Genomic DNA, 26,168 nt, shown 5'->3' on the forward strand with positions numbered 1-26,168 from the left:
CCTGCTGTACCTGCATGCCCACCTTCAATGACTGGTGTACAATGACACCCAGGTCTCGTTGCATCTCACCTTTTCCTAATCGGCCACCGTTCAGATAATAATCTGTTTTCCTGTACTTGCAACCAAAGTGGATAACCTCACATTTATCCACATTAAATTGCATCTGCCATGAATTTGCCCACTCACCTAACCTATCCAAGTCACCCTGCATCCTCTTAGCATCCTCCTCACAGCTAACACCACCGCCCAGCTTCGTGTCATCCGCAAATTTGGAGATGCTGCTTTTAATTCCCTCGTCTAAATCATTAATATATATTGTAAACAACTGGGGTCCCAGCACTGAGCCTTGCTAGTCACTGCCTGCCATTCTGAAAAGGTCCCGTTTACTCCCACTCTTTGCTTCCTGTCTGCCAACCAATTCTCTATCCACATCAATACCATACCCCTAATACCGTGTGCTTTAAGTTTGCACACTAATCTCCTGTGTGGGACCTTGTCAAAAACCTTTTGAAAATCTAAATATACCACATCCACTGGCTCTCCCCTATCCACTCTACTAGTTACATCTTCAAAAAATTCTATAAGATTCGTCAGACATGATTTTCCTTTCACAAATCCATGCTGACTTTGTCCGATGATTTCACCTCTGTCCAAATGTGCTGTTATCACATCTTTGATAACATGAGCAGAGCAATTGGAGAATTTCATTTCAAATAATTAAATAAAATCTTAAGCTAAAAAAATCAAACTACCATCAGCAGTGGTGATCATGAGGCTACTGGATTGTTGAAAAAAAACTATCTAGCTTAGCATTGGCTTCAGAGAAAGAAATCTGTCATCCTTCCTTCGCCAGGCCTGCGGGTGACCTCGAATGCACTGAGGTGACTCATGCTATCCTCTGAAATTGCCCAGTGAGCTGCCCAGCTCAGGATGCTATCAGTGCCGGATAATAAATTCTGACCTTGCCAAAATTGTGCACATCCTCTGAACAATTTTTTTCTATTTTTGAAGCAAGTAAGACAAAAGGGAATTGATCACATTTGGCTTCTCGTTCCTGCCTGGATCAGTAAATGTTAAAGGAGGAAGAGTGACTTAGTCTTCCCAAATACATTTGTGGTCATGAAAGCTGTAATTATGCTTTGACAGTATCACCACTGACTTTTTCTACAATTCTGTACCCCTTGGTACTGGGCCAATGCTGTCAATACACAGCCTAAATTTTGGAAGGATTTCCTAATAGTTTGGAGGAACAGAGGGATCTTGGGGTTCACATGAATAAATCCCTCACAACACAAGTTGATAGGGTGGTTATGAAGGCTCATTAGTCAGGGAATTAAGTTCAAGATTTGTGAGGTAATATTCGAAGTTCAAAGTAAATTTATTAACAAAGTACATAGATATAAGACACCATATACAACCCTGAAATTCATTTTCTTGCAAGCACTCAGTAAATCTAAGAACCATAATAGAATCAATGAAAGGCTGCAACCAACAGGACAGACAAACAATCAATGTGCAAAAGACAACAAACCATGCAAATACCAAAAAAAGCAATAAATATCGAGAATATGAGATGAAGTGTTCTTGAAAGTGAGTCCCTAGGTTGTGGGAACAGTTCAGTGGTGGGACAAGTGAAGTTATCACTACTGGTTCAAGAGGATGAGACGTGATTGATAAAGGTGTACAAGATGATAAGAGGCATGGATTGAGTGGATAGTGAGAGAATTTTTCCTAGAACAGAAATGGCTAATATGAGAGGGCATAATTTTAAGGTGATTGGATGAAAGTATAGCGGGGATGTCAGAAGTAGTGTCTTTACACAGAGAGTAAGGATGCCTGGAATGATCTACTAGGGCTGGTGGAGCAGATGCATTAGGACATACAGAGACTTTCATATGGATGAAAGAAAAATGGAGAGCTATATGGAAGGGAATGGCTGAAATGATTTTAGAGTGGTTAAAGGGTCAGCACAACATCATGGGTATATCGTACTGTACTACTCTGTGTTCTAACTAACTATAGTAACTGGATGCTTCACAAACTGAAGAGGCAATAGATTGAAAACTTGAATTATCTATGTTGTGCATCACCAAAATATGAGAAAACACATAGCCACTGTAGTAACAACCAGGAAATAAATTGGTCATGTGGATTTAATACTGCAGGAGATCAGACACTTCGTATGATTCCACAATGTTTGGCAACTGAAAGCTGAGTGACATTTGCTAACAGCATGGGGACAAACTGAAAGAATGGGAGAGGAAGCTATGTTAGTGAATTTGGTAAGATTCATCAAGACTAAAATTAAACTTTGAATATTCTCAGAATTGGCAAGAGGTTATTTGAAAGGTCTCCTAGGTTTAAGACAATAGGACCATAGGATATTCGAGCAGAATTAGGTCATTCAGCCGTTCGTCTGCTTTGCAATTCTATCATGAATTGATTTATTATCCCCTTCAACCCCATTCTGCTGCCTTCTTCCAATAACCTTTGACACCCTTACTAATCAAGAACCTATCAAGCTCCACTTTAAATTTATTTCATGCCTTGGCCTTCGCAGCTGTCTGTGACAATGAATTCCACAGATTCATCACCTCTGGATAAGTTTCTTTAATAATGGTAATACATATCCGTCTCAAAGTTAACAACTTTGTTGTGGAGTTTTCGCTTTTTTTTTGTGTGCAATTGTTCTTCCCGACTGTGTTTTTATTCTCCTCTGCTGTGTAGGACTCCGCAGTGGAATGAACTTCAGCCACCCTTCAATGCAAACCATCCCTTGCTGCTCAGTGCCGATGCTGTCCAACATTATCAAAACCAGCTGGTTACAAGTAAGTTCTATTCCCTTACTTTTCATTTTCACAGTGCAGCCCTGCAATATACTGAAAGCAGTGTTAGTGACTTCTGTTCCACTGAAAGCAGTGTTAGTGACTTCTGTTCTACTGAAAGCAGTGTTAGTGACTTCTGTTCCTTGGGATGATGTGTGGGCCCAGAGACAGCATTATTGTGCTGCTTCCGCAGCCAGGGTTTCCCTGAATAAGACTCATAGCTTGTGATTTGCATCATTTTTATTACCTTGGTTATTTCCCTTTTTTTATATATTAAAATATTTGAATACTTTGATACAGTAAAGCTTTTTGATTCACAGCTTTACTGTATCAAAGTAAAGGGATATAAAATTTGGGGTAGCACGCACAAACTGCTGGAGGAACACAGCAGGTCAGGCAGCATCTATTTATTAATTATTTAAGCCCATCACTCTTACTGGGGCATAGGCCGCCAACAGCAGCAAGCCAGCAGTCTTTCAAGTTGTACCGGGTATTGGTGAGACCACACCTGGAGTACTGCGTGCAGTTCTGGTGTCCATATTTAAGAAAGGACATACTGGCTCTAGAGGCAGTGCAGAGAAGGTTCACTAGGTTAATTCCGGGGATGGGTGGGTTGATGTATGATGAGAGGTTGAGTAGATTAGGACTCTACTCATTGGAGTTCCGAAGAATGAGAGGCGATCTTATTGAAACATATAAGATTGTGAAGGGGCTTGATCGGGTGGATGCGGGGAGAATGTTCCCAATGATGGGTGAAACTAGGACTAGGGGGCATAATCTTAAAATAAGGGGATGCCGTTCCAGGACTGAGGTGCGGAGAAATTTCTTCACTCAGAGGGTAGTGGGGCTGTGGAATTTACTGCCCCAGAGAGCTGTGGAAGCTACTACACTCAATAAGTTCAAAACGGAGATAGACATTTTCCTGGATAAAAATGGCATTAGGGGATACGGTGAGCGAGCAGGTAAGTGGACATGAGGCTAGGTTTAGATCAGCCATGTGATCTCCTGGACCAGTTTTCGATAGCCTGGATGGGTCGGAGAGGAATTTTCCAGATTTTTTCTCCTCAATTGGCAACTCGGTTTTTTCTCCCCAGGTGATCACATGGGTTTGGGCGGGATGAATAATAAAATAAAATGGGCGGCATGGTGCCCTGTTGGTTGGCACTGTTGTCTTGTGGGATTCGGTGAAAACTAGAGTTAAGATTGGATCAGCCATGATCTTGTTGAATGGCGGAGCAGGCTTGAGGGGCCGATTGGCCTACTCCTGCTCCTATCTCTTATGTTCTTATGTCCCAGGTGTAGCCATCTTCTTGGTGTCAGCTTCAAGGTTACGTGCTCTTTCACTGATCATTATTGGCCCTGACTCGTGGCTTTCACTAGATAACTTCATGCATCTTCTAGGTGAAGATCCTTCCTCTCCCAAGGATCAGGTATTTGGATCTTCTGTTGTCATCTCTGTAGCTCTAGGCTTTATGGGATAGGGGTGTGAGTCTTATGCCCAACTCTGCTGCTTTCACAGCCAGGCTTGAGACTGTCCATGGCAAAGTTAGACAGCATCTATGGAGAGGAATAAAGAATCAATGATTCAGACTGAGACTCTTCAATCAGGGCTCTGTCCAAAACTTCGACTCTTTATTCTTCTCCATAGATGTTGCCTGACCTGCTGAGTTCCTCCAGCATTTTGTCTATGTTACTCTTGATTTCCAGCATCTCCTGTGTTTATGCGATTTAAAGTTGGAGTAGGGTAGTTTATAAGCGAAATGAGTAAGCTCATTTGGACGTGAAAAGGTGAGGCAACACTTCACCTGTAAGTTGGTTGGGGTTATATACTGTGTCCGGTGCTCCTGGTTTGACCTCCTGTATATCGGTGAGACCTGACGTAGATTGGGGTGGCAGGTTCACTGAACACCTAGGCTCCGTCCGCCAGAAGAAGCAGGATCTCCCTGTGCCCACTGATATTAATTCCTCTTCCCATTCCCATTCCCATTCCGATATGTCAATCCATGGTCTTCTGTACTGTTGTGATGAAGCCATACTCAGGTCGGAGGAGCAAAACCTTATATTCCAACTGGGTAGCTTCCAACCTGATGGCATGAACATCAATTTCTTGAACTTATAGTAATGGCCTTGACTTCCCCCCCCCCCCCCCCGCCCACAACCTCCTTCACTGTTCTCCAACCCCTTTTCCCTCTCTCACCTTATCTCCATGCCTGCCATCACCTTCCTCTGGTGCTCCTCCCCTCTCCCATAGACTTCTGGCCTCATCCTATTAGATTCCCCTTTCTCCAGCCCTGTATCTCTTTCACCTATCGACTTACCAGCTCTTTACTTCACCTCTCCCCTTCCTGGTTTCACCTAGCACCTCGTGTTTCTCCCTCCCCTCCCCCACCTTTAAAATCTAGAGATGGAATCTTGCTAATGTTGGCCATATTAATGGTAAAGCGCTTGGCAGTGTGGAGGATCAGAGGGATCTTGGGGTCTGAGTCCATAGGACACTCAAAGCTGCTGTGCAGGTTGACTCTGTCATTAAGAAGGCATATGGTGTATTGGCCTTCATCAATCATAAGATTGACCTTAGGAGCTGAGAGGTAATGTTGCAGCTATATAGGACCCTGGTCAGACCCCACTTGGAGTACTGTGCTCAGTTCTGGTTGCCTTACTATAGGAAGGATGTGGAAGCCATAGGAAGGGTGCAGAGGAGATTTACAAGGATGTTGCCTGGATTGGGGAGCATGCCTTATGAGAATAGGTTGAGTGAACTCGACTTTTTCTCCTTGGAGCGACGGAGGATGAGAGGTGGCCTGACAGAAGTGTAAAAGATGATGAGAGGCATTGATCGTGTGGATAGTCAGATGTTTTTTCCCAGGGCTGAAATGGCTAACATGAGAGGGCACAGTTTTAAGGTGCTTGGAAGTAGGGTCAGAGGTGATGTCAGGGGTAAGTTTTTTACTCAGACAGTGGTGAGTGCGTGGAATGGGCTACTGGCGACGGTGGTGGAGGCAGATACGATAGGGTCTTTTAAGAGGCTCCTGGACAGGTACATGGAGCTCAGAAAAATAGAGGGCTATGGGTAACCTTAGGTAATTTCTAAGGTAGAGACGTATTCAGCACAGCTTTGTGGGCTGAAGGGCCTGTATTGTGCTGTCGGTTTTCTGTGTTGCTAAGAACAAGTACAGCTTCCTCCCCCCTCTTTCCAGTCCTGATAAAAGGTCTCAGCTCAAAACATCGGCTGTTTATTTATCGCCATAGATGCTCCCTGACCTGTTGAGTTCCACCAGTATCTTCAGAATTGTCATGACCTAATTGATTAGTAGAGCAAGTCCAAATGGATAATAGCCAACTCTTGGCCATCTATTCCATCTTCCAGATCGGATGCTGAGTTCTGTTAAGGCATGCTTCCACCATGCTGTCCACTCCAGTGGTGTCACACATATTAGATGCTTGCACAGTGAGTGGTATCACAGTATTTGATCATGTTGAATACCATTAGCTAAAGGAGGTGCTAGCTCTGTCCAATATCCACAAAGGCTGTTACCACAGATATTACTGAAGACTGGGAATTCTGGCCGCCTTTTCCTCCAACTTCTCCAAAATTCCCAAAGTTCCCAACAATAACTTTCATAGACAGGACTGTGTTGCAATGGAATACTGCTTATTGTACCAAACTAATGCCTTGATAATCATTTTGTAGTCATGACTTTATTTGCCATCACAGCATCTGAAGAAATGGAAAAAGTAAAGTGAATTGTGAATTAATGTCAATACCATCAGCTATCAAATTTAGGTTTCTGGAGATCCATTTGGTTAACTCATTTTCTTCAGTGAAAGAAAACTGTTATCTTACTCTTTCTGGAGTGCAAGGGATTATGACCCACATATCATAACTACCCTCTGAAAGGCGTACTCAGTTCTTTGGGAATTAGAGATGGGCGGTAAATGTTGGCTTTACCCTTGCTTTGTGCATGAATAGATCTGGTGTGTGCTAGTGCTGACATGTCAGCCCTGGTATATTTTACACCTACAATATTTAGTTTATCTATAATGTGATGAAACTAATCAGTAGCAAAGGAAGTTATTGCATATGCAGTAACTTGTGCAGGCATATGTAGAAGTTAGCCATTACACTAGGTTACAATTAGACTTAACACCTTGGGTTTATAAAAAAGAACCAGAGTTCTTTCCTCCCATCATTACCAGCTGACTTCTGCTAAAACAATGTGGTTTGTCTGTCTAATGAATGAGCTCAAAACACTCATAGTGAAATGGCTGCAAGTTCTGAGCCTGAGTAGAAAATATCTGGTCTTGCTGCAAGGCGTTAGCAGAAGACTGCAGTTTCCTTGAGGAGATAAAGAACTGGTTACTGAATATCCTTTGGGAAGAAACAGCACTGGCTCCATTTGTCTTTCTCTGTTGGTGACTTCCGTCCTGCAATGAGGGATGGCGTTAAGTAGCACATTGGCAGCGTCATAGAGCCATCGAGTCACAGGCTATGCCTGACCTAACTTGTCCATGTCCAACCATGGTGCCTACCAACTACCAACCCCCAAATCATTCCTCTCTATGTACCTGTCTAAATGTTTTTTAAACATTGTAATTGTGCTTGCATCTACCACTTCCTATGGCAGCTCGTTGCATCGCTATTTTTTGGAAAAAATTCCCTCTGAGATCTCTTTCAAACCTTTGCCCTCTCACAATCCTATACTTCTTCACTGGGAAAACGATTGTGACTATACCCCAGCCACACCCCTCATGATGTTATTAACCTCCATAAGGTACCCCTTCAGCCTCCTTTGCTCCAGGGAAGATAGTTTCAGCCTATCCAATCTCTCCTTATAGCTCCTGGCTGAATCATTTCTGCACCCTTTCTAGCTTAATCACATTCTTCCTATAGTGTGATGACGAGAAAGGCCCAGAGTACTCCAAGTTCAGTTATGTCATTCAGATCCCAAGAGAAAACTACATATAATTGACAGGCTTTGCATTACAAAGGCAAGCTGGATAACTGGCCACTATTAATGGGTATGGCTTACCAAAAGAATTGGGAAAGTTAAGGATAAAGATAACTTAGGTGTACTTAGACTGTATGGGGTTAAATTCAGGATGTGAATGAGAACAGTAATGAAAAACAAATGGGGCATCATGATTATCATTAAGGAACTGCTCAGTTAAAGAATTTGTAGCTGCCTATCATTTTGTTGAAGTATTAGCATTCTGTCAGTTGTTTGGTTACATTATCTGTCCAAGTAGAGATGAAAGTCCTCAGCTGACCACTCACAGAGGCCTTGCACAGAATCTCATAGTCTGCCGCAGTTAGCTAGTGATCGGATGGTGCATTAGTAGTCATTATATTTGATTAGAGTTGACCTTTGTCCTCTAGGGTCAGCGAACAAGTACCTAGTGATTTAATTTTCCCTCTCTCCACACAAGGTACCTAAATAATGCTTTTACCTTTTTGTATGGAACAGTGTGGAAGGTTGTGCTTTTTGCAAAGCTTGTTTTGAAATCCCTACAGTTATTCTGCAGAATAAAATGTTCTAATAAATGTGGATGGATGTTGTGTGCATTTGTGAAACTATACAAATATCCCTGGATCACTGAAAAGGTTCAGAATAAGTGAACAGAATAAATTTGAGTCTAATTGCAATCAGACCTAAATGTAAAATGGGAACATAACATCTTTTTGAGTTAGTTTACTTGCTACTTTCTCTGCTGTAGGTACCACAGTTCCATTGCAACTTCCATCCAGTTGCTTGTTTGTCATGTGAATATTGCCAAGGCTGTCTGCTGGCTATGGTCCATGGTGCAAAAGGGGATGGTTGGGTTATAGGGAGCACAATGTCTGAACCTGACCCAAATTCTTTCACATGTTTTCACAATTTCCACTGGGCATTAATGCTTCAGAGATTGAGTTTTTCACAGCACTGATGTCAACATAGGGGCTTCCAAGTCTGTTCCAGCTTGACTACTAGGAAAGAATCTCACACAGTTTGCACTGGGAGGCCCATTAGTTGCAGGCCACTACCTCAGTTTACTCATCTTGGCACTGAGCTGAGGCTGTGGCCTGCAAGTAATGGGCTCCTGGACCAGCTCCAGTGATGAACTGGCTTTGTGGCTGTGAACTTCGTTTGTGAACTTTAGTTCTGAGTGTTATTTATTTACTTTGTATCGTTTACACTATTTGCTTTTTTTCCCCGCACATTGGGTGCTTGGCGGTCTTTTTAAATGAGTTCTATAGGGTTTCTTTGTTTGTGTGGTTGTCTGTAAGAAGATGAATTTCAGGGTTGTATATGGAATATATACTTTGATAATAAATGTACTTTGAACTTTGACTACCGTAGTCAGATCTCTTCAACCCTGTGTGTAATCTTGGTACCTCCTTGTAGTCTGAACTCCACATCACAGGCTGAGATAGACAGGATTTGCTAAACCACTCCGTCATGTTTCTGCTTTCCTGCTTCAAAATATGGAGAACAAGTCATTACCCCGCATTAGAATGTTTTGAGAAAATCAGCATTTCTGACAAGTGTATAATTTATTTGGCAATTTATTTTTCTATAACTAGATTTACTTTCCTCTGCTTGTGTTGATGGGGTAGTCTGTCTCCCACAGACATCCACATGCCTCTTTAGCAAAAGGCTCAAGGTTATTCTAAGCACATTAAATTCAGTTGAAATAATAATGTTAAATATTCATGCTATGCTTCCAAAGTCACCATTTTATTCATTTGTTTTTTTTTCCTTTTTTTTGAATTTCTTTTGAAGCACTAATTGTTGGCTAATTTTCTGTGGGTGGTGGGCACTCACTTGGCTGCTGTTGTTCCTAAGAGAGCTTGCTGGTGGGAATTGGTTTCAGAATGTACCCAGGACTATTTACTCAGAATCCCTGGAGCCCTTTAAGCCTTAGACCCTTGCAATGAATGACAGAGGCCATTTCATATATTATGTTTGAATCAGTTCTCTGCCTGTGCCACCCAGATCTAATCTTTTTTTTGAGTGAACTTGGCATAGCTGTGTCAATGGACTCTATTAACCATACAGTACAGAAACAGACTTTTCAGCCCAGCCAGTCTATATTGACCAAGATTCCCATCAAAACTAATCCCATTTGCCCACTTTTGATGCATATCCTTCTAAATTTTTCCTACCCAAATTCTCTTAAAGACAGATTAGCTTTATTTGTCATATCTACATCGCAACATGTGAAATATGTGCCATTTTTTGCGTCAATGACCAACACAGTCTGAGGATATGCTGAGGGCAGCCCACAAATGTCACCATACATCCGCCACCAACATAGTATTCGCACAATTTACTAACCCTAACCAGTACATCTTTAGACAGTGGGAGGAAACCAGAGCATGCAGAGGAAGCCCATATGCTCAAGGGGAGATGCACAGACTCCTAACAGATAGCGGTGGGAATTGCACCCCGATCTTACAATTGCCATTGTAAAGCGCTACACTAACTACGATGCTACTGTTCCACCCTTCTCCTGATGTCTTAGCAGAATGTTCCAAAACCATGGAATGTTTCATCATGTGAAGAGCAGAATAGTAAATTTAAATTGCTAGATTACAATAAAGCTAGTTAGAAACTTTTCAATATGATGTTACACATATAAGAAGTCCGTGTTCTCTTATTTTACCAATTCAACTGCTTTTTTTCCCCTTCATTCCATACAAAGGTGAGGTCCATCCTCTGTCCTTGCTGCTGAACGATTCATTCATTTATTCTCTTTGTTGGATACACACTGTTGCTGTGCCTGCAGGGGCACACCAAACATAAAGAAAGGGAGCCATTAGGAACCTCGTAGAGAGAGAGTAGCTAATAGTTCAAGTGCCAATATGTCAGCTAGAAAATAAATAAATTGCTTTAAAAATATAATGAAGTGATTAAAACAGAACAGTCAATTTTAAAGAAACATTGCCTTTTATAATATTGACTTAAGAGTCAATTCTTTACAAGAGAAGTGCTGGAGAAGATGTGCCTAACTAAGGAAAACTGCAGACTCCTGATGCAGGCAGCAGCCTGGACTGGGCCTTATCCCCTGGGCAAAAGGATGAGCCACAAGGTAATCACACAGTACTCTGACCACTCCTGTGGGACGCACTAATGAAGGATAAGAGAAATACAATCTCCATACTGGCTGATTGTTAGAAAACTTTAATAATTAATTAGTGTACAGCTATTGCACCCCAGGGTCAGGAATCTTCAGGCAGTATTATGTGCAACACTGAGTGGTCATGTTCAGGATGTAAGTGGGATGAACATGATCTCTGTTCAGCTAATTTTACAAAGTGGTACAGGAATAGAGAAAAAAAACGCAGCTGTGATTTCAATTCCAGTGTTTGTATAAACCATTCTCTTCTTATTTTTATGGCAGGGATGTGAGTTTTTTTCATATCTTAGAACAGAAATGAAGATGCACAGTTCTCTGTAAGCAATAAATAAGGTCAGTCTGTAGCTGTGAACAATTGATCACAATTTACTTACTTTGAATGAAAACAGAGAAACAGCCTTAAAGATAGAGGTTAATGGTGACTGAATCACATTTTAACTGCAGGAGCAGTTGGCACTTCTGCTCCATCCACCAAGAGCAGAACTTCCTGACGGCCAAATATTCTAATTCCCATTCCCATTCCCATTCCAACATGTTGGTCCATGGACTCCTCTTGTGCCAAGATGAGTCTACTTCTTGTATTGGATTCCTTCCTCTCTAGCCCTTTTATCTTTCCTATCATCCAGGCTTCACCTATCACCTTCTGGCTAGCCTCCTTCCCCTCCCCCACCTTTTTATTCTGGCATCTTCTCCCTTCCTTTCCAGTCCTGAAGAAGGGTCTTGGCCCAAAACGTCAAATATTTATTCCTTTCCATAGATGTTGCCAGACCAGTTGAGTTCTTCTAGCATTTTGTGTGTGTTATTTTGTACTGGTGTTTTTGGGTGACACTCTACAACTCCATTTATTTTTCCCTAAAAATGGTCTTGCTAGTATTATTGAAAGGCTTGTTGTTACTTATAGTTGTGTCATTGTTCTCAGTAAGTGAAAACATCAAGTCCTGATTTTATCAAATGATACTGTGGAATATTCTTACCAGGTCTCAGAGATGATAGCTTGTGATTTTTCTATGAAACTTGTAGATGAAGTAGAACTTTGAGATTGTACAGCAAGCACCCCAAACAAGAAAATATAAAGTCCTGCATCAAAGTATTTTAATTTGTTATTAAGCGTGAATCTAAGGCAGTCTTGGTGTCAGTGTATACATGTGCAAAGGAGAAGAGAGTGTGGAGCATCTGGTCTAAGTGTCATTGTGCTTTGGGCTATATTCATGCATGGAATAATATTCATGAATATTCTACACAAGTTGATAAAAATTGAAAGTATGGGGTGTTTTTAATGGCATTATTATATATGATGTTAACAGGCTGCACCTGACAAAGAATGAATGACTTTTCTAAAGGAGATTTCCATGTTGTAAATCCTTTTATAATAGACTCTAGAGAGGATGAGACAGTGTGTATATGCTACATGACTAATGGCAAGAGCTCCCATATTAAACACTGTGACTGCACTCCACTCAGCTGTTTATGGCTCTCACTCACTTCCTGATAACTGAATGATTATTGGCAAACAGGTTATTCAGTGAACAGGAAACAACTGCTTCTCGTTATGTTGACATGAGCAGACACAATCTGTCTCCAACAGATTTCTCCTCGTGTCTCCAGCACAAAAACGGTTCAGACCACAGTATGTTATCATTAAAGAGGAATTGAACTCATAATTGTAATTGGTGGTCAGGTGAAATGTCATTTGCTCGTGCTACAGTGCCCTGGCCTTGTTTCTGTGAAGAGCAGGTCAGAGCCATTCTGACTTCTTCGGATGTTGAGGAAATGATTGCAGAGAGGAATTTCCTGCTGCAAGCACTTCCTTCATAAATTTGATTGTTCTGTGGACAGGAAGCATTTGCAATAACTAGGTCTTTCCCACAGTTACATCAACAGATTTAAAATAGAAGCCAATATCTTACAACTTAATATTTAAACACCCACTTACTGGTATTGACTGTAGGAGCCATGGACACTCTAGAGTCTGGAAAGGGAAGGAACTGCAGACAGTTTTCCAACTATCTAAGGCCAACCAAATGATGTAGCCAGGACACCTTCTAATTACTGCATCAGGGGCCAAAGAGCCTGCCTATGTAGCACCATCGCGGAGGAGGTACAGGAACCTGAAGATACACTCAACATGTGGGAACAGCTTCTTCCCTGTCGCCATCAGATTTCTAAACGAAATCCATGAATGCTGCCTCACTATTTTGTTCCTTTTTTTTGTATAACCTATGTATTTATTTTTAAATATTTCTAATTGTAACTTATCATAATTTTTAATGTATTGCACTGTACTGCTGTCACAAAATAACAAATTTTATGGCTTACTGTATGTCAGTGATAATAATCCTGATTCTGTTTCTGATTCTGATGTTAGATTCTGCTCTGAAAAGTTTTCGTTATGTTCTTCTGTACTTATCGGCAAATTAGTTTTGTTACTACACAATCATAAAAAGTAGTTTTACACATTCAGAACACAATTTTCTCTTGAATAGCCAATATTTTCTTTTGCAAGTAAGAACCTGAGGTTTACATGTGTCCTGTCCCATGTGGGGTTTTTACAGTAGATCCCCAGAGAAGTGCTACTATTTATAGAGAGATCCCAGGAGAATTAGATACTGTAATTCATAACGCTCTTTGGTGAGTGCCAATATTTCTAGAGGACCCATAGTAAACTTGCCTGTATTTTCAGGAGTTCCATATTCCAAGGGGTCTCTGGGAATGTTTCGATGTTAACAGGGCACCCACAGGGAAAATCACTGCAGCAACAAAGCAGAGTAAATGGCCCTTGGCAGGGAGTGAAAACATATCCTTGCTAGTTCATCAGCAACGAGTACTAATGATATTTTCTCTTTGACAGTGGCATCACCGGGCAGTCCTAGACCCACCTTTACACGCCACGAGTCTTGTGACAGTCTTGGGTCAGACCACAGTGGTCAAGAAGATGAGGAGTGGTTATCACAGGTGAGGTTTCCAAGGAATTATCTTTGTATTATCTGAAGCAGAGCCTTGTGCCGAACATAAATGTGTATCCTTCATAAATTTGATCTTGTTCAAATCTGTGCTGCCCTTTTCTTCATAGGCACCAGATCTTATCTTGAGTCTTGTTGCTGGAAAGACTTGTATTATGTTGAAATCTCTCCAAAGCCTTGTGTGCCTCTCTCTGTGTATCTTCCTTCATCTCCATCTCTCAGAGGCCTCTAATTCTAGCCTCTTCCATAAACATTATTTCTGATGTCTCACTATTGGTCATTGTAATTTAAGTTGCTTGGTCCATGGAATCCTCTCTGTGTCCCATAGCCTTTTATGTGCATCAGTGTGTAGTTTTCACCTTACACCCCACAACATTTCACAGGTCATAGAGGCAAGAAGCACTATCCAGTTCGTGTTGAACCCCAATCATAGCCCACCATACCAGTCTCATCCGTGTAGCTATACAAACTTCTCTTAAGTGCTGCAATCAAAACCACCTCCACCACGTCTGCTGGCATCGCCCTCTGAATGAAGAGGTTTCTCTTCAGGCTCCCCTTAAATATTTTACCTTTCACCCCTAACCTATGACCTCTAGGTCTGGTCCCACCCAACTTGAGTGAAAAAAGCCTGCTTGCATTTACCCTGTCTATATCCTTCATAGTTTTGTAGACCTCTATCAAATCTCCTCTCGGTTTTCTAAAAGGTGCCTTTCCTTCATTAAAAGTGTTACATAAGCAGATTGTTGGTATCTTTTTGATGGTTTTCTGTAGGGAAAATGAATATGTAGATCATTGCTTCAACTCAGCCTGTGCTTTTATAGTGATTTCTAGCACAGCGTTCCAATTGTACGATCAAAAATTTGAGGTTCTACAATTGAGGTCCCATTTCTTTTGGATGTCCTAAACACTACGCAACTTATGATTTTATTTCAGAATTACAAGCAGTTATAAAGATTAGCTTTATTTGCCAAACAACACAGCCCGAATTTGCTGGGGACAGCTCACAAGTGTCGCCGTTCTTCTGAGACCAGCATGACATGCTCACAACTCTCGAAACCCATTGTTTCAGTAATGGCAGGGTGTTATTAAGGAAAATTATATCGATCATCACTGTTGATTCGCAGAACTAACTAGGAATGGGCATTAAGTTGTCTGTAATGCCATATGTGAGAGAATTTCACGCACTCAGCGATTCAGGAACAGCTTCTTCCCTTTTGCCATCCGATTCCTAAATGGACTTTGAAGCTTTGGACACTCCCTCACTTTTTAATATACAGTATTTCTGTTTTTGCACATTTTTAATAATCTATTCAATATATGTAATTGATTTACTTGTTTATTTATTATGTTTTATTTTATTTATTTTTTCTCTCTCTCTCTGCTAGAACTGCTGCTGCTAAGTTAATAAATTTCACATCACATGCAGTGATAATAAAGCTGATTCTGATTGATTCTGAATTTTAAAAAGCTGATTTTGGTTGGAGTTACGTAAGTGAGTCCATCATGTCTCTGCTGTTTCTAGGAAAGAGCCGTCCCGTTTTTAAAAATTAAAGATTAGCTTTATTTATGACTTATACATCAAAACATACTGTGAAACATGTCATTTGCATTAAATCAAATCAGCGAGGATTATACTGGCGGCAGCCAGCAAGTGTTGTCACATTTCCACCGGTAACAGAGCATGCCCACAACTCGCTAACCCTAACCCGTAGCCTTTGGAATGTGGAGCAAACCGGATCACCTGAAGGAAACTCAGGTGATGTGGGGAGAATGTACAAACTCCTTGCAGACAGCGGCAGGAATCGAACCCACTCTTACAGCTGGTGCTTTAATAGCTTTATGTTAGCGTGGTACCCCCACTCTCGCTCTAGCTCTAAGGATCATAGTGCTGTAACTTTTTCCTTTGAGTTTTTATACAATTGCCTTTTGGAATTTAGTCCATTGAATTTGTTGTGTAGTCAGTTTGCAGGATAAAGGCTGTGATGCCTTTAGACACCTGGGCAGCACTATCACTTTAAAACAAGGTTTGTCAGGGTATGACAAGCCCTCCCCTTTTTACTGTTGTCTTGGACTTTAAATGAAGTTATTTCTGATAATAACTACCTTAATTGCATGAATAAAATCTCTGTCTGTTCAGTGTCGGAAAAGGCTAAAGGCCATTAATTATCCTGATCACTCTGATACTCTTTCTCATCACATTAGCCTTGTAAAACCTCTGTGCAAGAGTTCAGAATAATACATCCCCTTTCTAATGCAGTGTCATATATGCAGAGGTGAGTTTACCCCTAGCTCCCAGGGGGCAGAAGAACAACTCACCTGCTTTTAAAAGCTACATCGGGACAGTCCCAAGGGGTGGCCGATGCAGACAGGTTTGAATACAAGAAAAGGTGATGCAAACAAGACTGCGCTGTGCAGTAGAGCAGCTGTTGCTGAAATCTCCTCTTCAGCATGCAGTGCAGTTAATGCGTGCTGTCAGAATGCAAGGTAGGTACAATATGTCTGCTTTCGATGGAACAGCCGGTTCAGCACTAACAGCTGTCCATAGCCTCAGTGAAAACCACACAAGCATCTGCTCACTTTTCAGCTCTGCAACACTGATGGTGTCAGAGCTTAATATGTAAAGCTGCTGTGTTTTCCCCTGTATATTTAGAAAAAAATTGCCCTGTTGTGGAAATAAAGGACTGTATTGCATTCTTTTTATCTATAGAACTTAAATCCATACAGCACTGTACAGGCCCTTCAGTCCACAATGTTGTGCTGACCTTTTAACCTACTCTAAAAACACTATAACCCTTCCCTTCCGTACAGCCCTCCATTTTTCATTCATCCATGTTCCAGTATAAGTGTATCTTGAATGTCCCTAATGTATCTGCCTCTATTCCCAACTATGGCTGGGCATTCCATGCACCCACCTCTGATACACCTCCAATATTTTCCACCATCCAGGGAAAAAGTGTCTGGTTATCCACTCAATGTATGGCTCTTGTCACTTGTATACTTCCATCAAGTCAGCTCCCATCCTCCAAAGAGAAAATCCTAGCTTGCTCAGTCTTCTTCATTAGGCGTGCTTTCTAATCAGGAGCATCCTGGTAAATCTCCTCTGCAGCCTCTCTGAAGCTTCCAAATCTTTCCTGTAATGAGGCGAACAGAACTGAGAACATTACTTTTGCAAAGATCTGTAATTTCTTTTACTTCAACTAGAACGGAAGTGGCTGCCTGTTGAGAGATCAGATATTATTGCAGTCCACAGCCATCCGATTTATACTGCCCTGGAATTCCTCTTCTGCACCAACCAGCTTCAACAGCCCGTATCCGAGTTCCTCTCACACAGCAGTGATTGTTCTAAAAGCACTAAGTTTCCAGAGCTACTTTCAAGAGATTTTGCAGATATTCCCACACAATGGTTTTTCAATGACCATATTTGTAACATGTGCTAAAGCCATGATTACAGATAGCTAGGTCATCATGGACTGGTAATCTGTTCAAGTGATTCACATATTTTATATAAAGAATGATTGATACCCGAACAGATTACAGGTAGGAGTTACATTTTGAACATTACGGTAAATCATTCATGTATAAAGAATAACGGATGTACAGGAATGAGTTGTAGACTGGTATCTAATCAGAAGTATCATGTGATTTATAAACACAGTAATAGACACCTGGGAATGAGTTTCAGACAGCAGTCTAATTGAGGGATGGTTTAGTAATCAAGGAGTTCAGGTATCTATTCCATATAGATAAATATTGACTCAGGCAAAAATTATAGGTTGGAATCTAACGGAAGGATTCAGGTGAAAAGGAAATCAAATAAGACAAGCCCGGAAGTGATGATATATCATTAATCTAATGAGAGGGTTCAGATGCCTTCATAACCTGGGAGATAAGTAATTTAGAATTGTCATATGAGCCTTGTGATGTGGTTGTTAGTGCTGAAAGTAATCTGAAATGTCATTTTTTTGTATAATGAATGTTTTCTGTATTATGTATTAATCGAGTTGTTTCGTTCAGTTTTTGGGTCAATTACTTTTCCTGAAGCAGCTGTCACAGTGTTGTGACAAATGTGATGTGAACTCAAGCATGGCAATCTCAATATCTGCAGATTAACTCGCGTAGATACTGTAAAATCTGTTGAGAGATGATTTGCTGGATACCTTTATAACTGCGCTTGTAATTTTAGTGATGGTGTCAGCTGTAACTGTGCTGGGATTCTCACCTTTGTGGCAGAAGAGTTCAAATCAAACTCCAGAGTCTCAAGTGAATAACTTTGGTTCCCAACAGGACAGATCAGAGGTGAAGCACCTTTCAAATAAAAGCAAGGACCTTCTGGCCTGTTAAATATCATTTTCCTCTTTCAAAGAAGACAATCCACCTATTTACATATTTATCGCTGAATCAGTGTGGTTATTTAATTGCTACTAGTGGGATGCTGTTAATGATGATGTGGTTTTCTCAAACCCCTTAATACTTTGTTCATTTTAAACATGAGAAATTCTGTAAATGCTGGAAGTCCAAAGCAACACACGAAATATGCAGGAGGAACTCAGCAGGTTAGACAGCATCTATAAGATGAATAAACTGTCGATATTTTGAGCTGAGACTCTTTTTCAGGACTGGAAGGAAAGGGGAAGACACCTAAATAAAAAGATTGAGGGAGGGGAAGGAGAATAGCTGGATGGTGATAGGTGAAGCCAGGTGGGTGGGAAAGGCAAAAGGCTGGAGAGGAAGGAATCGGATAGGAAGAGGAAAGTGGAACAGTAGAGAAGGGGAAGGAGGTGGGGACCCAGGGGGAGATGATAGGTAGATGAGAAGAGGTAAGAGGCCAGAGTGGGATTAGAAGAAAAGGGGAGAGTGAGGAATTTGCTTTTATCAGAAGAAGAAGTTCATGCCAATAGATCGGAGGCTACCCAGACGGAATATAAGGTGTTGCTCCTCCACCCTGAGGGTGGCCTCCATGAATGTTCATTTGATACTTTCTAGCTTTATTTTACCATGTTCTGGCATAACAATTCTAGATAAAGCCGTCAGACTCGTCAGTACTTTCACCCGTTAACCCACCCCACCACCATTACATCATCAGCCACTTCTCTCCAAAGCCCCTCAATACCCTTCACCTCCCCCATGCACTTACGCTCCACACTTCATCCCTACACTGACAAAATCATAGTCCTACTGTGTTTCATAGGCCTTGCTGCTACCTAGAAGAGATCCTCTTGTCAAGAGTCACTTTTCCACCTTTATCATTTCCTGTCAGTCACCTTATGTTCAGATACTCCTGTACCTAGCGTCAGTCTTATGCATACAAGCTAATCTTATGTATGTACGGCCATGCTCAAAAGGTTACTTATACTTTGTGCTTTTATATTTTTATTTATTGTGTGTTTTTTTGTTTTCTGTTGTGTTCTTTATGCTTACTGAGTTTTCTTGTGCTGCATCGGATCCGGAGTAACAATCATTTTGTTCTCCTTTACACTCGTATACTGAAGAATAACAAAAAACAATCTTGAATCTTGAATGGCACTTGCTTATTCTATGGTGCCCAAAAATGCCTTTCCTTACTAACTCCATTGTACTGACTTCTGCTGGCATCATAATCCAGAATCCAAAGTGCACTCGAGTCAAAATCTAAAAGACCTGAGACCTTCCCCTCAGGAGTATTACTCTAGTTTCTGTCTGCCTGTGTTTAGAATCTTTGAATAAACTTGGTAGAGGATAGACTACCAGAGGAATGTAGTCTGGGAATAAGTTTTATACCTCATACACATTAACCATAATTAGCCATGCCTTTGACAACCTGGGTACTAAGCCCTGGAATTTTGACTCTTAAAAAACTCTTTCTGCCTGATTCTCACTGATTAAAATCTATCTCTTTGACTAAGCTTCTGATCACCAGTCATACTACTTATTCCTTTTCCTGTCTCAGTTTCACATTTTGTTTGATAACTCTCCTGTAAAATACCCTGGGACATTTAATTACATTCAAGGTGCTCGACTTGGTGTGGGTTCATTATGTCAGCCTCTGTAAATGAGATGCCCTCTCATGTGTGACAGTTGTTGGATGTAACAAAGAAATAATGGACTAAATTTTGCCTGAGACATCAGATGCAGGAACCATACTCCTAAATCAGGACCTGAGTGATCTAAAACACAGGATTCTGCAGATGCTGGAAATCTAAGCCTTATTGACAGTGGCCGGAATTGAACCAGAGTCACTGGCACTGTAATGGTGTTACGCTAACCACGTTGCTAGTGTGCTGCCCTAAACCTTCCTGATCTTCCATTCAAATCATTTCTGTTATGGAAAGGATATTGGCCAGAGTAGACTTCGTCTCTGTGTCTTACTTGTGTGGTACTTAATGTTTTTGTGGTGAAGCTGTAAATCCACATGGCATATTTTCTAGAAATGAACTTACAGAGGTTCCTTTGCTGCCAGTATCAAGCAGTTTCTGGAGGCTTGCTGTTAGACACCTACAGGATCTTCTGCAGATTCTCTCCATGACTCTGTGGGGTTCCTCTAGGCACTCCAGATTTTTTGGCACACTAATTGATAATCATCATAATCACAATGTGCAATATGTTTTATAATGTAAGCATCACTGCAAGATTTCTCTGGTGGCATACACAGTGCAAGAAATTATTCCTGAGAACATTTCAAAACACAAAATGTAGTGGAGGTCTCCAACCTTAATCCTCAAAAGTTGCTTCGGTTAGGGCCATTTGTAAGTTTAAAATGTGAGTTTGATAGATTTTTTTGAGACCTGGGTATAGATATATAGTACTGTGCTAACGTCTTGGGCACAAACATATATCTAGGTTCTGTAAGGCTCTTGCACAGTACTGCGATAATATTACGTATTTCACTGTACTGCTGCCGCAAAAAAACCCACAAATTTAATGACATGTTTAAGTGATGAAAACCCTGATTTTGATTTGGGTCACTATTGTGGACTGAGACTAGGAAGGGGGCAGAGAGAGGAAATCAAATGACCTTGCCTGATGTCCCAGAGCTGGGTAAATCTGCACCTGTACCACAACCCCCTCCCCACCCCCGTCCTGTCAATCCTTCTCTGCCACCTGACCCACTCGCCTTTCATGGAGCTCCACCCTCACCATTCCTAACATCCTCTGCCCCCAGCAGATTTACAAACTTGCTCTCTGCTCCACATTGACAAATACAACGTGCAAAGGGCTTAGGGCCTAGCTATATACGTGTGACTTTTGCATAGTACTGTATAAGTTACAAGAATGGAGGTAATACTTAGATTAGCTGTCATATAATTGAATGGTGAAAAAGGCTTCAGACCTGCTACTGGGTTGCTTTAATGCGCTAGTGTGTTTTAGCCCAAGGTTCTGTAGAATTGATCACAGGTATGGCATCCTCATATCACTTTCTAGATTGTACTCCTTTCCCTCCCTCCCACCTTCTTATTTTGGCTTCTTCTCTTTTTTTCCAGTCCTGATGAAAGGTCTCAGCTTAAAACGTCGACTGTTTATTCATTTCTATTGATGCTGCCTGACCTGCTGAGTTCCTCCAGCATTTTGTGTTTGTTACGCAGCATCCTATATACGTTCTGCTCAGTTTTCTTGTGATAAACTGGTTGATATGAAAGCCTTTATAATTTTGGTCAAAGGGAATCATAAAGTGTATGTAACGTAACTAAACAGAGGTGCGTACTGTGTGTCTTCCTCAGCTAGGCTCCCAGATGGAAGGAAATGAACAAGTCCAGGTGCAGAGGGAAGGGGATGGTTGAAGGTTAGCCAACATAGAGCCTCTAACATTTTATTTTATCAGGAACAGTCTTCTTAGACAGTCCCTCTGGTGCGAAGCTGACTCGCTTCCACAAGTTCCTTGAGCACTTAGGTGAATGATGAGGCCTATATGGTACTCACAGATTCCATCACAGATGGGGTGGGAGGTGCCTGACAGGACGGGCAGTTGGATAGTTAGTTCTGGATCTCCACTACTTTTTGTTTGAAGAAGTAAGTCCTTCTGCGATTAGCCCTGATTTTAAGGTTTTGCTAATTGTTCTATGCTTAAGACCAGAGCAAGGTTGTAGTTTAGATATCAATAATGCCTTCATTATAAAATGTACAGATATTGCAGGTTGAGATCAAAGACTGTTACAGTAGGAACAGCAGGGGCCTACGAACAGACGGCCTTCTCCCGTGGTGAGAATCGATTTCTGTAAAGATGAATTGAAGGAAGTGAGGATTAAGTCCATGGCATCGTTATGCACACCGCATTTACCCGCCACCCATGGGTATTTCAGCTTCAGGAAAACAGCACCTCGGGTTGACGTGAACACTCATCACTGAATGTCCGATCATAATCTTCCAATACTTAGTGTGACTGCATCTGGCTCAATATTTTTAAAATACTTACATAGGGTTTTTGGCACATTGGCCTTCATAAATCAAATTATTGAGTACAGGAGTTGGGGTGTTATGTCAAAGTTGGTGAGGCCTAATTTGGGGTATTGTTTGCAGTTCTGATCACTTACCTACAGAAAAGAGATCAATAAAATTCAATAGAATGCAGAGAAAATTTACAAGGAAATTGCCAGGACTTGAGGACCTGAGTTATAGGGAAAGGTTGATTATATTAGAATTTTATTCCCTTGAGTGTAGGAGAATGAGGGGAGATTTGATAGAGCTATACAAAATTATAAGAGGTATAGATAGAGTGAATACAAGCAGGCTTTTTTTTCAACTGAGGTTGGGTGAGGTTAGAATTAGACGTCATAGGCTAAGGTTGAAGCATGAAATATTTAAGGGGAACCTGAGGGGGAACTTCTTTACTTAGAGGGCAGTGTGAGTGTGGAACAAGCTGCCAGCAGAGGTAGTGGATGTGAGTTTGATTTCAACATTTACGAGAAATTTGGATAGGTACATGGATGGGAGGATTATGAAGGGCTATAGACCAGAACAGGCCAATAGATCAAGGCAGAATATCAGTTCAGCATGGTCTAGATGGGCTGAGTGGCTGGCTTCTGTGTTGTAGCTCTCTAACTATAGTATGTTTTGTATTAAATGTTACTTTGATGTACTTTCATAACTGCGGTAGGCAGTGCATGGCGGAAGCGTTAGTTTAGTAATTGTGCATTGGATAACTCCCATGAGAGTTTACTCAAACACTGTTGTACAAAGGCAGGTCAGTTTGACCTGTATTAATGGTGGAGGGGGACGAGAGGGGATGATGAACAGAAGTGAAAAATATTCACAGTTAAGTCCCAGGAGTTTGTGCTTCTCTGGCCATCTGGTAATGTGTATTGTGAATAATGATACTTATTTGCATCATTATTTTAACTTTATTTTGTGGGTGAATACAATACTTTTATAATTCACTTCCAAATTAACAAAGTATAACTAATTGAGAATTTCTTTCTCAGAGCCATCTTTGCTATGATGGACCGAGTAGATTTTGTCTGACCTTTATGATTTTGTGAGATGCGTCTTGAGTTAAATTTTGGAAAGCACTTCCCACAATCTTCCTTATCTCTCAAACACTTCTGCTGACACAGAATTATAGAAGATCATTATATTTTGGGTCTGGAGCCTGCTGTACCATTCAATATAAACATAGCTAACCACCAGATTCAATACCTTCTTCCAGCTTGTTCCTGATGATCTTTGAGCTCTTTAGCTATAAGAACTATTATATATCTAACTTCTTGAATATTTGTGATCATTTGACCTGCACTGCTTTCTGTGGTGGAGAATTCCACATGTCTGCCACTCTCTGAGGGAAGGTTATCCACGTCTCACTCCTTTATGGCTTACCTATTATCCTTAGGTAGTGATCCCTGAATACACTTCCCAGCCATTGGGAACATCATTTCAGCATCTGATCTATCCTGTCAGAGTGCCATGTGGCACAGAAATGGCCCCTTTACCCACCATGTCTATTCCAACCTTTTTGCTCATCTACACTTCTCCCATTAGCCCACATTAGGGCTATTTCAAAGTTCAAAGTACATACATGTCACCAGACGTTACTCTGACATTCATTTTCTTGCAGGCATTCACAGTGAATACTAAGAAACACAAAAGAATTGATGAAAAACTACACACAACAAAATGGAGAAACAATGTGCAAAAGAACAAACTCTGCAAATACAAAAAAACCAAAATAATAACAACAACAATAAATAAATAATACTGTGAACATGATTTGTACATTCCATGAAAGTGCATCCGTAGGTTGCAGAATCATTTCAGTGTTGATGTGAATGAATTTATCCACACTGGTTCAGGAGCTTGATGGTTGAAGGGTAGTAACTGTTCCTGAATCTGGTACATTACCTATTTAAGTGTCTGCCTATATGCCTCTTAAATATTTTAATTGTATCTGATTCCAGTACCTTATCTGGCACAACCTTCCAGATATTAGTCATGCTCTGTGTAAAAGGAAACTACCCCTCAGATTCCTTTTTAAATTCCTTAAACCTATGCATTTTGTTTTTGATGCCCTGATCAACTGTCTACCTAACTATATGTCTCATATACTTCAATCAGATCACCCCTTAGCCTCCTTCGCTCTAGGGAAAACAAGCTCAGCCTATCTGTTCTCTTGCCATAACTGAAGTTTCTAATCCAGGCAACATCCTGGTGAATCTCCTGTGCACTCTCTCCAGCACAGTCATATAGTTCCTATAATGTGGCGACCAGAACTGCACAAAATGGTGTTGTAGGAATTTTAGAAGTTTTCTATGTGATCCCCTCTCAATTTTCCAAACTTTAGCAAATAGAAAATCATAGAACAATACATCACAGATACAGGCCCTTTGACTCAATCGGTCCACACCAACCATGGTGCCCACCCAGCTTGTGTCAATTTCCTGTGTTCGGCTCATTTCTCTTTAAGTCCCTCCCCTCTATGTACCAATACAATTAGGTTTGGATCTAATTGACCTGATCTTTCTTCATATTCCTTTCCTGTCATCCCAGGGATTAGGCTGGTGAAGTGTCACTGCACTCCCTCCATTCGCAAGAACATCCTTGCATATGTAGGGAGATCAAAACTGCACATGCTAAAGCATGGTCTTATCAAAGTCCTCTCCAATTGCTGCAAGGCATCACTATTTCTGTACTTGAATCTTCTCACTATGAAGGCCAGCATACATCTTCTTAACTGCTTGTTGCATTCTCAGAGACTGGTGTACAAAGACTCCCTTTCTCAATCTATCATTATTTAGATAAACAATCTTTTATTTTGAACCAAACTGAATAACCTGAGACTTATTCACAATATACTGCATCTGGCATGCTCTTGCCCATTCCCTGAAACAGTGCAGATCACCCTGGAGCCTCTCTGAATTCTCCTCATTGCTCATTCTCCCACACAGCTCTATATTGGTTGCAAATTTGATTACAAAAGTATTCACCTATCTTTATCATTTCTATATATTGTGAATGGCTGATCGTGTTGATAGTCATAGGCTTTTTACCAGGGCTGAAGTGGCTAGCATGAGAGGGCACAGCTTTAATGTGCTTGGAAGTAGGTACAGAGGAGATGTCAGGGGTAAGTTTTTTTACGCCAAGAGTGGTGAGTGCATGGAATGGGCTGCCGACAACAATGGTGGAGGCAGAAACGATAGGGTCTTTTGAGACTCCTGGATAGTTACTTGGAGCTTAGAAAAATAGAGGGCTAAGGGTAACCCTAAATAATTTCCTTAATGTCCTTTCCTTAAAGGACATATTTGGCACAGCTTTGTGGGCCAAAGGGCCTATATTGTGCTGTAGGTTTTCTATGTTCTATTAAAGGTGTAGCTGTGGGCACTTGCATATGCCCAAGCTACTCCTGTCCTGTGGAGCAGTCTTCATTTCAGTCTTACTTGGCCCCTCTGCCCAACTCTTTCTCAGGCACTTTGATATTTTTTCATTTTCACAGCAATTTTCTATCCTGCTGTCACCTTCACATGGCCCATCTCTTTGAACATGTTACCCAGGATGTCCTCAGTGTTACAAATCCTCCACAGTGAGTCCATCCATAACGCAGATGTGTGGTTTGTCAGCTCCACACTGTAGTGGCCACTTTGTTAGGTACGGGAGTGGAACCTGGTGTTGTCTTTGCCGTTGTAGCCAGTCCACTTCAAAGTTCGATGTGTTGTGTTTCGGAGATACACTTCCACGCACCACTGTTGTAACATGCGGTTATCTGAGTTACCGTCACCTTCCTGTCAGCTTGAACCAGCGTGACTTCTCTCATTGACAAGGTGTTTTTGCTCACTGGATGTGTTTCGTTTCTCGTACCATTCTCTGT

At 41.2% G+C, this 26,168-nt stretch overlaps 1 protein-coding gene across 5 annotated transcripts in view; it reads left to right on the top strand.

The window, feature by feature from the left end:
• Window positions 1-26,168, top strand: part of bcas3 (BCAS3 microtubule associated cell migration factor) — a 928,098-nt gene that overhangs the window by 503,936 nt on the left and 397,994 nt on the right. For all 5 annotated transcript variants that reach the window (XM_073053122.1, XM_073053127.1, XM_073053125.1 and 2 more), the window contains 2 exons: window positions 2,728-2,828; window positions 13,792-13,895. In XM_073053122.1, the coding sequence (XP_072909223.1) occupies window positions 2,728-2,828; window positions 13,792-13,895 (205 nt within the window). The remainder of the gene's footprint in view (window positions 1-2,727; window positions 2,829-13,791; window positions 13,896-26,168) is intronic.

Source organism: Hemitrygon akajei, chromosome 8 (assembly GCF_048418815.1).
Source record: "Hemitrygon akajei chromosome 8, sHemAka1.3, whole genome shotgun sequence".
In the NCBI taxonomy this organism is placed as follows: domain Eukaryota; kingdom Metazoa; phylum Chordata; class Chondrichthyes; order Myliobatiformes; family Dasyatidae; genus Hemitrygon; species Hemitrygon akajei.